This window comes from Botrytis porri (assembly GCF_014898465.1).
Source record: "Botrytis porri strain MUCL 3234 chromosome Unknown BPOR_021, whole genome shotgun sequence".
In the NCBI taxonomy this organism is placed as follows: Eukaryota; Fungi; Ascomycota; class Leotiomycetes; order Helotiales; family Sclerotiniaceae; genus Botrytis; species Botrytis porri.
This window is the reverse complement of record NW_024066095.1, coordinates 373,808-388,393: the sequence shown is the minus strand read 5'-3', so window position 1 is coordinate 388,393 and position 14,586 is coordinate 373,808. Positions and strand designations below refer to the sequence as shown.

At 37.9% G+C, this 14,586-nt stretch overlaps 3 protein-coding genes across 3 annotated transcripts; all 3 read left to right on the top strand.

Moving 5' to 3' along the window:
- Window positions 1–7,287: 7,287 nt before the first annotated feature.
- Window positions 7,288–9,474, top strand: EAF01_011429 (uncharacterized protein; the record flags this gene model as incomplete). Its single annotated transcript, XM_038919686.1, has 2 exons — window positions 7,288–7,945; window positions 7,998–9,474. The coding sequence occupies 2 exons, from the start codon at window positions 7,288–7,290 to the stop codon at window positions 9,077–9,079; spliced, it is 1,740 nt and encodes a 579-aa protein (XP_038764896.1). The 3' UTR covers window positions 9,080–9,474.
- Window positions 9,475–11,170: 1,696 nt separating this feature from the next.
- On the top strand, window positions 11,171–12,938 carry EAF01_011428 (uncharacterized protein; the record flags this gene model as incomplete). The annotated part of the gene is made up of 5 exons (XM_038919685.1): window positions 11,171–11,388; window positions 11,448–11,833; window positions 11,938–12,481; window positions 12,537–12,624; window positions 12,684–12,938. 5 exons carry the CDS (start codon window positions 11,171–11,173, stop codon window positions 12,936–12,938), a joined length of 1,491 nt encoding a protein of 496 aa, XP_038764895.1.
- A 550-nt stretch (window positions 12,939–13,488) lies between these two features.
- EAF01_011427 (uncharacterized protein) lies at window positions 13,489–14,342 on the top strand (the record flags this gene model as incomplete). Its single annotated transcript, XM_038919684.1, has 2 exons — window positions 13,489–14,191; window positions 14,309–14,342. The coding sequence occupies exons 1-2, from the start codon at window positions 13,983–13,985 to the stop codon at window positions 14,340–14,342; spliced, it is 243 nt and encodes an 80-aa protein (XP_038764894.1). The 5' UTR covers window positions 13,489–13,982.
- Window positions 14,343–14,586: the final 244 nt, after the last annotated feature.

Below are 14,586 nucleotides of genomic sequence, written 5' to 3'. Positions count from 1 at the left end.
ATACTCATTAGAATTATTAAGTTAGAGGTTGTCATGAATGTTAAAGAATTTAAGCTAGAGTTGATTATGCAATTGTAATCGATAATTACACTACAAGTAGTTATTTTATAAATAATACTATAAATCGAATCAATAAATATTATAATAGATAAAATAGAATATGCTGGGTTAATGATAAGGAAGAGATTGAAAGAGCAGGATAATGAAGCGGACTTTCAGGAGGCAAAGTGTCTATATACATTTCTTATTATTATAATGGATTTGGAATCTAATTAAGAGTTCTTTACAAAGCAACAGAATGATAATTATACATTCATTTCAGAGGTAATCATTACAAATGTAATAGCGAGGAATATATTGATTTTGAAGATATATAAAAAAGCTCTAAATAATTTAATTTATAAAGAATAATAATAGATTGCTATTAATAAGGAGGTTGAAGAATTAAAAAAGAATAAAATATGATAATAGATTTATAATAACAAAACGAATAATTTGATTAGTATAAAGTGGATGTTTATAACGAAACTGAATATAGATGGATTATTAGAATATTTCAAAGTTAGATTGGTTGTGAGAGGATTTATATAGAAATATAAAGTAGATTTTTTGATACTTTTGTATCTATTGTGTAATTTGCTATTATTTAATTGTTTCTATCTTTAATTATATTTCAGAATCTTAAAGCATATTATTTTGATATAAAGAATGTGTTTATTAAAGTGGAATCAAAGGAGAAGATTTTTTTTTCTGTATTAAAGGGTGTTAATGTCAAGCTGGAATATGTACTCAAAGTCCTTTGAAGTCTTTATAAACTGAAACAAATTGCACACAACTGGAATAATCTTATAAAGAAATGACTTATCAAATAAGGTTTTGTACAGAATTTAATTAATCCATACTTGTTTACTTATTCTAAACAAGATATTATAATACTATTATATATTAATAATTTCCTAATTACAGCATAAAGTCTGCATAACATCTTATAGTTTAATAAACAGCTTATTTCTATATTTAAAACCAAGAATCTAAAGAAAATTAAGAACTCGAAGTTTTTAAGTATAAGAATTATTAGAAATAGAAAGATTAAGACTTTATATATTAATTAGAAATAATATTTGAAAAAGATATTAAATAAATATAAATTCAAAAAAGAAAGCTTCAGATCTATTTTGATATTATTAAACGACTATAAGGTATTTCGATTAGTAAAAGAGAATAATAGATAAGTAGATCCTAATAAATATAACTATATAATTAAAGAGTTGATATATATAATGATATATTCAAGGCTTGATGTAGCTTTTAAATTAAGTAAATTTAATTAGTATATAAAGGATTTAGTAGAATTTTATATATATTAATTAAGAAGAGTTATATGGTATTTACGAATAATTATTAATTATAAATTATGGTTTGGATTAGAGGGAGTAAGAAATCTTATGATTTATTTTGATGTAGATTATGTTAGTAATATGGTTAATAGGAAGAGTATGTTAGGAGTAGTTGTACTTTTGGAAGGAGAGTTAGTATTCTGAATGAGTTGAAAATAGAACTTAGTATTGATATCAATAATTGAATTAGAATATATAGTTCAATTTATTGTAGCGAAATAAGGTTAATGGTTAATTCAAATACTTTGAGATATAAAATATAAGTAATTTGTTGTAGAAAACGGATTCATTGTTGAGATGAAAGGGGATAATTAAGGAGTAATAGTTTTAATCAAAAATGTATAATTAATTAATAGATCAAAGTATATCGATATAGTATATTATTATGTATGGGATTTCAAATAAAAAGGAAAGGTTGATATTAGTTATATCTCTATTGATAAGATAGTAGTAGATAAATTAATTAAATTATTAGTAGGGGATATTTTCAAAAAGTTTGTAAAAATGTTAGGTATGATAGAGTATTACGATAGATTTAAAAAGGAGTATTGAAAGTATGGTTTATGTAAATACTAAAATAAAAAAAGCTAGCCCTAATTAGTATTAGTAAAAAGCTCTAACTTATATCAAAGCTCTTTTTCTCATAAATAACTTTAATACTTTTAATATAATTGTTTTACGAATACCCTTTTATTCTACCCTATACTTCCTATTGTACCATATAGAGAGTCATATTTGAAATATAAACTATTCTTTTCATTTTCATATAAATACTTTTATATAAAATCTTAGAAAGTAATCTAATTTGTAAATACCTTTAAAAGAAGATAAATACTAATTAGTATTGGATTCACTTGGGGGGAGGAGGGTCGTCGACTCGAATCACTATATACAGCACTGTATAATCTATATAAAATGAATAATATGAATCGAGATGATCTAGAATAAGATATGATTCTTCTCATTATATATATAGTGGGAAGAATCATGTAATTCGCTTAAGCACGTGATCGTATGTTCCGACACTTTTATAGTATTAAAATATACATAGTATGATTTATATTATAAAGTTTTATTTCTACAAAAGGAAGATTATTTAGATTCAGTTACATAGTAGAAGGCTATAAGCTGAAGTGTTTTCCTATACTAACCCACCTCTAATCTCTTCTTATCTCCTAAGGTGCGACAGATGGGCTCCGAAAGTAGTCCGTGCGTAGAGCAAGAATATCAATAACTTTTATAAATAACATTATAAATAAAAGTCTCTATATTGTATTTAAAGATTAAAATTTATCAAATTATTAATAAATCTATTAAATAAATCTCGATCTTTTTTTTAATTGAAAAATAATGATTAATAGGTTTTATATATGTTATTACAATTCATCTTTTGAAATTAGTAATATTTAATTAGAATTCTCAGAATTCCATGGATTTGATTGGTTGATAAGCCTCTGTTAAGCGACGGAGCTCATTTCTCGCACCTCTGGGTATAAAGTATTATAATTCTCACGAACAGTAAGATTGTTAAGTAGGTAAACCTTCAATTATACTTTACGATCAAATAAATATCTCAGATCATTCACACACACATCTATCAAGACTACACAAGCATACAAAATTTACTTATAAATCCCACCAACATCAACGAATCAAAGATCGATATACCACTCACCCCTCACTCAAACCATCAACCTATCCACTCACTCACCCAGCCCCTCCAACCACTCACCCACTCACCCACTCACCCATACACTACTCACCCCTCACTCACCCAACCCCTCCATTAACTTCCCAGCACACCACCACTCCATCAACTAGGGTTGGGAATTTTCGTGATATGTAATCTCGCATATTCGTCACTGAAATATAGTATATAATATCAGTCAAAATCCATTATCTTTAGTATAGAAAGTAGAGATTAAAGATATTTATTAAAGATATTTTGAAAGGAACTCTTGAATTCGATTGAATTATATAAGATTAAAGATATTTCAAAAGAAAAGCTTTAAATAAACTATTAAAGATTTATTTTAATTTAATTTGAAAATTACTATTAGATAGACACAATAAGGTGTATATATAAAGCGTATAAGAGTAAAAAGATATTATACTTCTATTTGTTTTTTTATATAAAAAGAAACTTACTATCTATATATATATAATCATTCTACTTAAATATAAAATATATATATAAAGTAAAGTATAATATATAATATTACACTTTTAATTATATATTATAATAATTATTTTTAAAAATATTCATATTTTCGAAAGTTCTTATAATATTATTAACTTCAAGTTTTAAATTATTATCAAACACAATATCGTTTTTCAAATCAAGAGCTAAATCTTCTTTTAATTCTTTATCTCCTAGACTGTCGACTCATAGCGCCCGAGTAGTTCGTGTAATATACCCTGTATGAAGAAGTCTAATGAATTAGATTAAGGTTTTAATGTCTTTTCAATTACTCTATTTATAAAATAAGATTTTGATTCTAAATCTTGATTTTCTTAAAATTATAAAAGTACAAAAGGTTAAAAATTGATAGATATTATTAAATTTAAAATTTTGAAATAGAAATATTATGAAATGGATTTTATATTAAAAATTGAATATGAATATTTAATTGAATATCGATAATCCTAATGATCTGATTGGTCAATAAGTCCCTGTTAAGCGAAAGCGCCTTCAGTTGATAGTCTAGGAGATAAATATAAAAAAAGAAGTCGTTCTTTTCTTTTATAGTTTGTAATATTTGTGAATATATATATATAAATATCAATTTATTAATAACCTAAATTCAAGAAAAAATTCTTTATACTAAACTTTCCTATTACTTATTCAATTTTTTTTTTAGAAATAGATTCACTTTCATTTATTCTATTGATTTAATTGACTTAATAAACACGTGAACAATCTTAATGTAATATTTATTAATCATACTCAACAAGCGTAATAATAAAGAAATATATATTCAACCCCTAGATTATATAATCCGCCCATCCCTACCATCAACCTACAAACCCTCCAACCCCCCCCTCAAAACCCCAACTCCCGAGGTAAATATTCAAAAACCGAACTTACCCCTCCAAATCAAAAACCCAGATCACAAGTCCCGAGTCCCGAATACCACTTCCACTTCCACTTCCACTTCCACAAACCAAGCCACAAACGAATTACAATTACCATTTCATGCCCATTCCCTCCACCCAATTCCGCATCCAGCATTCGGCATTCCAACCCCCCAGGAACAAACACACATTCTACGCACTACCCCTCCAAAAATCCAAATGTCTCAAGGAAGATATCGGGTTCTGAAAAGACCCGGGTTCCAGAGTTAGAGAATGGTGGTGTGGGATAGATATATCGGTATGCATGTCCTCCATGTGTGTGGAGTTCGGGATATGTGGAAGCGGCTGGATGGACGGGTGGGAACGCAGAAGATGGGTACGGGTTACCGATACGATACGATTGAGGAATGTCGAGATGGTGATATTTCGAATACGTGCATATCACATGATGATTTATATTCCGTGTGAAGTTTACGCATACAATGTAGTATGTATCCTTTCTCGATATCTATAAACTCCAGTAACCGAAGCCAAAAAAACACACAAATATCTTCACAACATCTCCAAAACTATTGATCAACCATCTCCCACCCAAGACCCAGATAACAACAAATTCAATCCCCAAACAATTCCCCCAAAAAACCCCACGGAGGGGAAACGGCCCTTTTCCCCCTCGATTCTCCTCTCATCCCACCGCTCCTATCCCCTTCCACAACAACTATTCACAAGCATGCGGAGTACAGTGGTGTGAGATTATGTATTGTTGTACAGCATGCAAATTGGGGTAGCGGAAACGGCCCTTTTTCCTCACCCTTTCTCCCCATTCTCTCTTCACCCGCTCCCCAACCTGTACACGACATCTTAATTTCGCAATGATCCGCAAGCATGAATACCAATTGGTAACTGAATATTGATTTCCTTTGGGTAGGAGGTATAGCTACAGAGAAATAGGTGGGTGCGCTTGCACGGGCTAATTTGATGTGTTGAAACCATTCTTGGACTTCACTCACCAACTATGCAAGAAGACGACAATAGTAACTTGGTCAAGTAAACACGTGAATGCTGTTTTGGTTGCCCAACAAAACATCATACATATCATTGACTTGATGCAAAAACTCGTCCCACATCTCGTAAACAAATATGGGACGCGCCGTCTTATGATCTCGTAGTGCGAATATCATCCAATCTGTGAGATGAGATGATACATAGTTCTAGCAATATGCAGCAAACCCACCTTATCTTATAAATCCCACAGGTTAACCTTACTTCAAGCCAGTGCGGCACTGAAATGATCCGACACAGCCACCGGACATCTCCCTCGATCCGACCAAACCGTCATAGCCAGCATGGCAACGATTTCGATTATTTTTCACCAAAACCAAGGAATGTCCAAGAAAAGAAAAGTAAACGAGAGAGATACAGTAGCAGCCGAGCCAGCCCATGAGTCCCCATGATGGAAGATTTGGTACCCACTCAAAGGTGGATCGTTTCTAGCATTGACCCCACTTGCCGGATATCCATAATATTCGATATGTCCGATGAGGCATCACTGCCTAGGATGCTTCACCTCCAGAGCCTCATTATTGTTTGTAAAGTCTCGAAGCGTTTGGAAATGGGAATCTCTTACCTTTATTTCTCACCGACATGCAGCATCACACGGTATGTATGCAGGATCACACGGTATGCAGGGCCACACTTGAGTAATAAGTTGTGTTCGATCAAATCACTAATTAGTAAGTCGACAGGAGCGGCGAGCGCGGAACGCTAGGTGATAAACAGCTTCCATTGGCTATCGATAAGCCACTTTGTAGGGTTTGCAGTACAACCATGAAACCCTTGATTAATAATAATACCTACCTACCTACCTACTGTAAGTACCTTTCGTACTTGGATAGAGTACAGAAATAGACCAATATATTATTTATCACGAGCATAGTCGCGAATGGGCACTGCCAAAACCTCAATTTTCTAGAGCAGTGCACGAATCTTGCCGTCGAATATCGAAAACAGAATTGAGTCATGCGTACACCAGTCGATGCATCGTAAAAAACAAGTGCTACAAATACCAACTTTAGGCCATCCAAATTTGCACATTACCACTTGCATTACCACTTGGCGGGTAGGTTCCAATTTTTAAAGCCCGGACGCAAATTGTTCGTGTGCCGGAAACCCCTAGACATCAGATCCTTCTAGTGATGTTCTAGTGTCATTCTAGCCCGTGTAGGAATCCACAAATATGGACCCAGCCCTGTCGATTTTTTTTTTTGACGGGCTTCAACGCGAACAGTGAGTGACGGTTTCAGTATAGGACCCTACAGCCAAGGTTGATGATTTTCGACATTGTCAAGTTGAGAAAATTAGTCGTAATGAGCTCCTCTCTATTGCTTCAGTCATGCAATGAGTGGCTTTATCGTGCAGAGGAGACAATGCACCGAATTGCTTACACACTTTTTAATTCCGTTGGCGAGGCGAGTCGGAAGGATGTGTGTTACGATTCCCAATGTTGATCTAGTGCCGGCTTCTTTGTGGATCAAAACTAAAAGTCAAACTCGATATCAACAACGATCGAATCAGGCAGTCCACCAAAATATGGAACTCCTACTTGAAGTGTCGCCGAAATCTCTTCACGCGGTTTTTCCTCGGTCTATGACGACATAGATCAATGTCAACACATACCGGCACGCAGGTCGATGATGACTTACTGGGAAAAGGTGGTGCTCCAACGTTTGGAGAGCATATCAACGGGCCCCCTCTCTGGAGTCTCCTGATTTCAAAAATTGAATAAATCTCCCCAAGTATCCCCCCGTTCCCAAAAATGTCGTCCTTTCAACATCCTCACAACGAGCCTCAAACATACGACATGGCAGACCTTCCAAAACACAATGGGCCTCGCCCCGCCCCCAACAATAAGGATAGTTCGAACTCTGAACTGCCCGATTTGAAGCAAGAGGAAAATCGAACACCACCCAATGGACGAGTAGCAGGAGGTGCTTTCTTAGAGTCGATGCGTGCTAGCGATTTCGATAATGCTGGGGACGGTCCTTTGAAAGAGGTCGATATCGATATGCCAGAAACTCGCACAGAGCTTACCACAAAAGACGGTGAAGAATATATTCTCCTTCATTTCGCCAATGGAGATCCAGAGAATCCATTCAACTGGCCCACGGGAAAGAAAGTATTCATCACAGTGTTGCTGTGTATGATGACACTCTTCATCGGTTTGGCAACAACTGCATATAGTAGTGGCATCACATCAATGTGCGATGACTTTGGTGTTTCGACCGAACTAGGACAGTTGGGACTCTTCTGTTTCAATATGGCCTGTGCACTCGCACCATTGTTCCTGGCACCTTTCTGCGAATTGGTCGGTAGAAAGATCATTTATACTGGCGCGTACGCGGGTTTCATCATTGTTTTCATCGGATTGGCTCTGGGCAAAAATATTGCAACCATTCTCGTTATGAGAACATTAAGTAAGTACCCTTCCTTCAAAGATAGCAATATGCAATTACTAACAAGGCATAGGTGGATTGTTTGGTTGTGTAGGCACAATTCTCGTGGGCGGAACCTTCAGTGATATGTATACTCCAGATTCAAGAGCTGTTCCAATGGCATGCTTCGCGTATGTAGCAATCTTAGGAACGGTTGGCGCGCCAATTTATGCCGGATTCATTGATGAAACAATTGGCTGGAGATGGATCGAAGGAATTCAAGGGTTGGCAAACTTACCACTTCTCGCTACAATCCTTTTATTCTTTCGTGAAACCAGAGGTGGTGTCGCATTGCACAAACGAGCTAAGCTTCTCCGGGCTGCGACGGGCGATGAGAGATACAAGGCCGAGATGGATCTCGAGGCAAAAGATTTGAAAGAGATGCTTCACAATTCTTCTGTCAAGGCGGTCAAAATGCTTGCCACAGAGCCTGTCGTTTTCGCTTTCGGTTTATGGATCGCTTTCGCCTGGTTCGTCACCTTCTTGTTCCTGTCGGTCATCCCAATTACCTTTCAAGAACACCACGGTTGGAGTGAAGGTGTAGCTGGTCTGCCATACATTTCTTTGTGTGTTGGTGTGACTATTGCCTTTGGATTGAACTTCTTCCAGATCAAAAAGTACAAATCAATCATGGCTGACCATGAACACCACATTGTACCGGAATCTAGATTGTACGGTGCAATGTGTGGTGCTTGTTTCCTGCCAATCGGATTGTTCATCTACAGCTTCACCCAGTATGGCTACGTTACATGGGTTGCGCCAGCTATTGCACTTGCACCAATCGCCATGGGCATTTTCTTCATTTTCGAGTCCACATACAGTTACACTTCGGATTGTTATGGCGAAAACAGTTCCTCCGCTATTGCTGGACAAGGTTTGATGCGTAACGCCTTGGGAGCAGTGGCACCATTGTTTGCAAGCCAATTCTTCCACAATGTCGGTAGCCAGTATGCTGGTTTGATTCTCGCTATCGCCGGTACTGTCTTGACCTTCATTCCTTTCATCATGTTTAAGTATGGACATCTTTTACGAGCCCGATCCAAGCTTGCTAGTACGCAGAAGGGCGATGAAGAGCAAAAGAAGAAGACTGGTCTTTACACAGCTCCTTTCGTATGAAGGAATTGAATCAGAGGAGATTCCGATTCCGAATAAGTCGTGTAACGATGTGTGTCGGACCCTTTTCGTTGGCCTGGCGGCGGGTTCTATATACAGGCGTGGTTGAATTCATCCGCGTTGTGTATATGATTCCAAACAACTGTCGCCGCAAGGTCAAAATCTCCCATCGCGGGTCACTCTGCAGTTTTAGTATTGTTTATTGTAGCATAGCATAGCATTGCGGGATAATGGTGTCGATGACTGGGCGATCTGTGATCGAATTTATGAGGAATATCTGGGATTGGAAATATGCATTAGTCGGCGTTCATAATTCTTGGGATATTTTTGGAAAAATCACTGCACGATACCAATGAAAAATATAGGTTTGAATAATTCATGTACCATGATTCCATATGCTCTATATTTCCTCTCACTCATTGTGACGCTTATTCGACTGTACCGCCGTGCCGACTCGAATGCCGATTGAACGTGATGAAACTTGAGCTCAGTTGATAGCCGTGGATAATTGAGCTTAGCATCATTGTCGTATTATAATAAGTCGTTGTGAATTAAAGGGTGGAACATGTTTATGTTGCACGTAAGAAGGTAAGAAGTTCGAGGTGTTGTGCGATCTTAGTTGGGTTTGTTTGCTCAAAGATGGTTGGTTGGCTTGGTTCTTGAAAAGGTCTCAGCCTAGAGCAGACTCTTCAAGTGTTCTCTCATTCCTACGCCAGAGGCCTGACAGACAACAACGACGACGATAGAAAGAAACTCGTTCTGAGATTGAAAATCATTGTGACGGTTATCCATTAATTCTCTTAATCTGCCCTTAAATCTGTGAATCTTTTCTATTCCTTTTAATGTTCGACACCAACTTTTGCATCTGCAGGCTCTGTCATTTTTGTTGTGGGGGGTGGGGTATCCGGGGTAATAAGATCTAGAAGGAAAAAGTTCGTTCAGTTGGAAGGAAAAGTTGAATAAAACCTTCACCCGATCAACCGGGTGGTAGTGATGCTTTATACTTTCTTATGTACCCCGTGTATTCTCTTTCTTGCCAATGCAACATATCCTTGATTGACCCCCCCCCCCCCAAAGAATTTCCATGGGGAATTACCCCCAAAAGAGGCAATCCCCGCCATTTGTGGATCATTTCACTGGTAAAAGCTTTACCGATCATGGGGGATGCAATTCTTTCTCGTAATTGTTGTGGATCGATATGACAATTACCAAAATGTTTGCTAAGATGCTGTTTCGGGACGGTTTTGGAAAAGAAGTCATTTGTCCCGGGTACCTGCACCTTTGTGAGCGGAGTCGTGGTGACATGAATGGTGTGTGAGATGACACATAACATTCATCGTCGAATTCACCGGAAAACTTCGTCCGATGGATCAATTTCACACGAATGAGTGCGACAAGTTGAAACGGTCAGTGGCTTGAGACTTATTGAACCACTCCTATCAACCACCACACGTGTGATCCATGAGGGTGGCTTCATCGATGGAATTGATAGTATCGAATATCTCTCCGATTAACCATTTCATTCTGGTGGACCCCTCCGAGACCACCACGGCTTTGGAAATTTCAGTTCGACTGATGGAGATAGGATTGCAGGCAAACTCGACGATAAGTCTTCCAATTTCAGAGGGGATGGAGAATCTCAACCAAACTTGATCGACAGTCATAGGTCGTAGATGGCATTGATTATTGAATAAATACACGTTTTGTGTGCCATGGATTGATAATATCCCGCAAATACGATCTTTTAATGAAATAACCTAGGAACTTCTGATCTTGATGAAGCAACTGTCAGTTTCTGATCGACCATGGAAGATGATATTGTGGAAGAAGTAGAGTTTGGGATCTCGATGACGACCAAACACACCAGATTGGGCAAGTTGTGCCTTCCGTTTTCGAAAAACTTAAGAAGACGATCAAAGTATACAGCGCCGTCATCGAGACCCCGATTTATCTGCTCATTACCTACTGCTTCTTTACTTATATCCCAAAGGATCTGTCTCTTCGACTGAATCATTTCGATGTAGCCAGCGAGCTTATTGAACCAAGCAATTCTCATCTTCTCCCGTCGCTTCCGATAATCATCGTGCTATCAAGATGGAAGAGAGAAAAGGCAGCCAAGGTACTTCATTTTCTGACGAATTAAATGAGAAACAACAACCTCAATGTTGTTTGAGATGGGAAAGATATTCATATGCACCACAACGTCCTCGAGGCACTTCGATTATTCTGAAAGACGACGAGAATGCTCGTAACTGGTCTCCGGCTATCAAATATGCAATTTCCATTTCGGTTTTATATACAGCATTTGCAGCGTAAGTTCTTACATCTCCTCACAAAATCATCAAATACCCACGTGCTCATCATATGACAGAACCTTTGGGAATTCCACCTACACAGGGGGTATGCCGGGTGTCGTTACATCTTTCGGAATTTCAAAAACAATAGCCACTATCCCGATATCATGTTACTCCGCGGGCCTTGGTATCGGGGCATTATTTTCAACGGCATTTTCCGAAGTTTTCGGTAGGCGAATAGTATACAGAGTTACCACACCTCTAGCATTGATCTTTACTCTGTTGGGAGGATGTGCTACAAACTTTGCCACGATTGCCATCGCTCGAACACTCGCTGGTCTTTTCGCATCTCCTTGTCTGACAGTCGGTGGAGGAATCATAAGTGACGTATGGAATATCAGTCTCGAGAAAACCGGTACTACCTTTGCTGCGTTGTTTGTATTGTTTGTAGTTGGTGGTACTCGTGAGTATAATTGATCTTTTCATTTTGCACTTCCACATTTCCAACTTCTTGATTCATGCCTGAATGTTCACATGACTTCCATTCCTAATTCATCGATGTGACAGAGACCGGGCCTATGATCAGTGCAGCGATAATAACGAATCATTCCTGGCGATGGGAATTCTGGGTGTCAGCTATCCTTTTCAGCGGCTCTACAATTATCGCCTATTTACTTCCCGAAACATATCAACCACAGATACTACGCCGCCGAGCAGAAGCAAGAATGGGTCTAAAAACCACCAGGGCAACACTTGCAAGACTTGTCCTTACCTCATTCGGAAGACCCTTACACATGCTGCTTGTCGAACCCACAGTCTTTCCAACTGGTCTGGTTATGGCAATAACACAATCTGTGGTCTTTTCCTACCTTGTGTCATATGCTAACTTGTTTGAGAAAATCTACCAACAATCACCATACGAAGTCGGAATGGCATTTTGTCCTTTGATAATTGGAAGTGTGACTGCACTTCCGACAATTGCCATTTTTGATCGATTGTTTTATCGAAAACCACGAAACGAAGCAATTAGAACCGGGACTAAGGTAGCTCCAGAGAAACGTTTATATCCAGCGATGTTAGGATCTATCACACTTCCTATCTCTTTATTTTGGTAAGAGCATCAATTCGTTCCATCCATCTTTCCATGTTACTGACGAATTGATTAGGCTCGCATGGACGGGTCGCGCAGATATTCCCTCAATTATACCCATTCTTTCTGGTGGTCTATTTGGTTTCTCATTTGTTCTCACCATGGTATGTCTTACAATCAATATAGAGATAATGAAGCAGAAGCTGACGTTACATTTCATTAGCTATGTCTCCCAGTATATCACAGCGACTTCTACACTGCCCACTATAGCGCATCAATGTTAGCTGCCTTAACATTCATGCGTTTCTTTGTCTCGGCCTGTTTCCCTCTCATAACGCCAACAATTCTCGACAAACTCGGCTTTACATGGGCAACATCGATGTTGGGATTTATTACCGTATCTTTGATACCAATCCCTTGGATCTTGTATAGATTTGGTCCTTACTTGAGAACTAAAAGTCAGTACATACAGGCATAATCGAATCTGTGGGCATCACGGTGGCATCTCGACTACTCTTTATTTCTTATATATAGGTGGACTAGTGGATTTACTTGCTTCGAGATCATAATGAACCGTAGTGTATATTTTTTAGCAGCTCTTATAAGATAGTACAAATCTCATTTTCACTCATATACTCTAGGAAATTCTTCATAGGATATGCTTCGTGAAATCAAGGGAAATATATGTTCCCTACGCGAAAATTAACCTCATTACAAAAGTGAAGAGAATGATAATCTTCCTCCTCAACATCTCTCTCAGATTAAGCGATCTCAAACATCTACCTCCATACATCTCATACCTCTATCTCCACAAGCAATCCTCCCTCCAAAATCAATAGTTATGCCTCCATGCCCAACTTTCTCACGTGACAAAATCAAAGGTCCGTGCGTCCAGAACTTCAATTTTGGACTTCACTTCCATTTACTTCACTCGCTTCAGTCTTCGATTCATGTTTAGGTACTCTGAATCTACGGCTATCTATGTATTTATGGTGGCCTTTGTCGTAGATGGGTGGTGTTTCGATTGGAGGGTTCGGATTTTAGATTAGGGTTTAGATGAAGGTTAAGGTTTGGGTTTTGGGGTTTGGAATCTGGGATGAGGTTCGGGGGGAAGGGGAAAGGGAGGAAGTGCTGCGGCTTTCTGGATGTCTGATGTCTGCTGCTTTGAAGGATTAGGGAGAAGGAGGTGTATGGATTGCAGTTTCTTGGGGTAGATGTGTTGATGGGCTTTGGGGGTTTGTTTGTTTGTAGGTATGTAGATTTTCAAGATCATTGGAGAGGAAATGAGGGGGGAAGGAAGGAGGGAACAATAGGTAGGTACAATGAGAAGAGTGCGAATAGTGGTAGGATGTTTGTGCTTTATTCTTGGGTCTTTTGGGGGTGGTATATTAATTTTTCTCTTGGGCTTTTGTGAGAGGGGTTAGGGTTCTTGAAGCTGTGATGTTCGTGTCTTGGCTTGTTCACAGGAAGTTCATTTCCTAGTGTTGTTGTCATTGGCCTTCTTTTTCTGAGAGGATGATTTATGGTTGGTGATAAGGAGGAAAGGGATTTTGAGCTTGAGGGAGGCAGATGGGAAGTAGAAGTGAAAGCGGAAGTGATGCAGTGGATAAATTGGAGTGAGGGAGAGGGCTTGATATGGGAGTCTAAATTTTATGGTGGGATTGTGTTTGATGATCAGATCGATCTTGGTAATTCTGAGGTTGATGATTTGAGGGCTGATGAAATACGCAGGTATGAATGACTACATAATAGTTTTCTGTACTGTCGATTACAACCACTTTATTGACATCGAAAGACAGTTCCTGTTGCATGTCATATGTTTTCATCTTTATCATTACAAGCTAACAGAGCAAACTGGTGGTTTACAAATGTTGATGAATGAAAACTGTTGACAATAGGTAGTGTGTTTTCTTGGCTGTCATCATTCAGATAAACATGACACCCTACAGGAATTTGTTTGTCTCAAACTTTGGTCAAGCAGAAAACAACTATTAGTACCTTTAGTTGTCCATCAACTATTCAGGATACTATAAATGTCTGTTATTCAAATCTTGAACAGTCCAATGGGTTTGAGGTCTGCATATATAAGTGAAGTATCAAATTCAAAATCAGTGAATGGAAGTCAA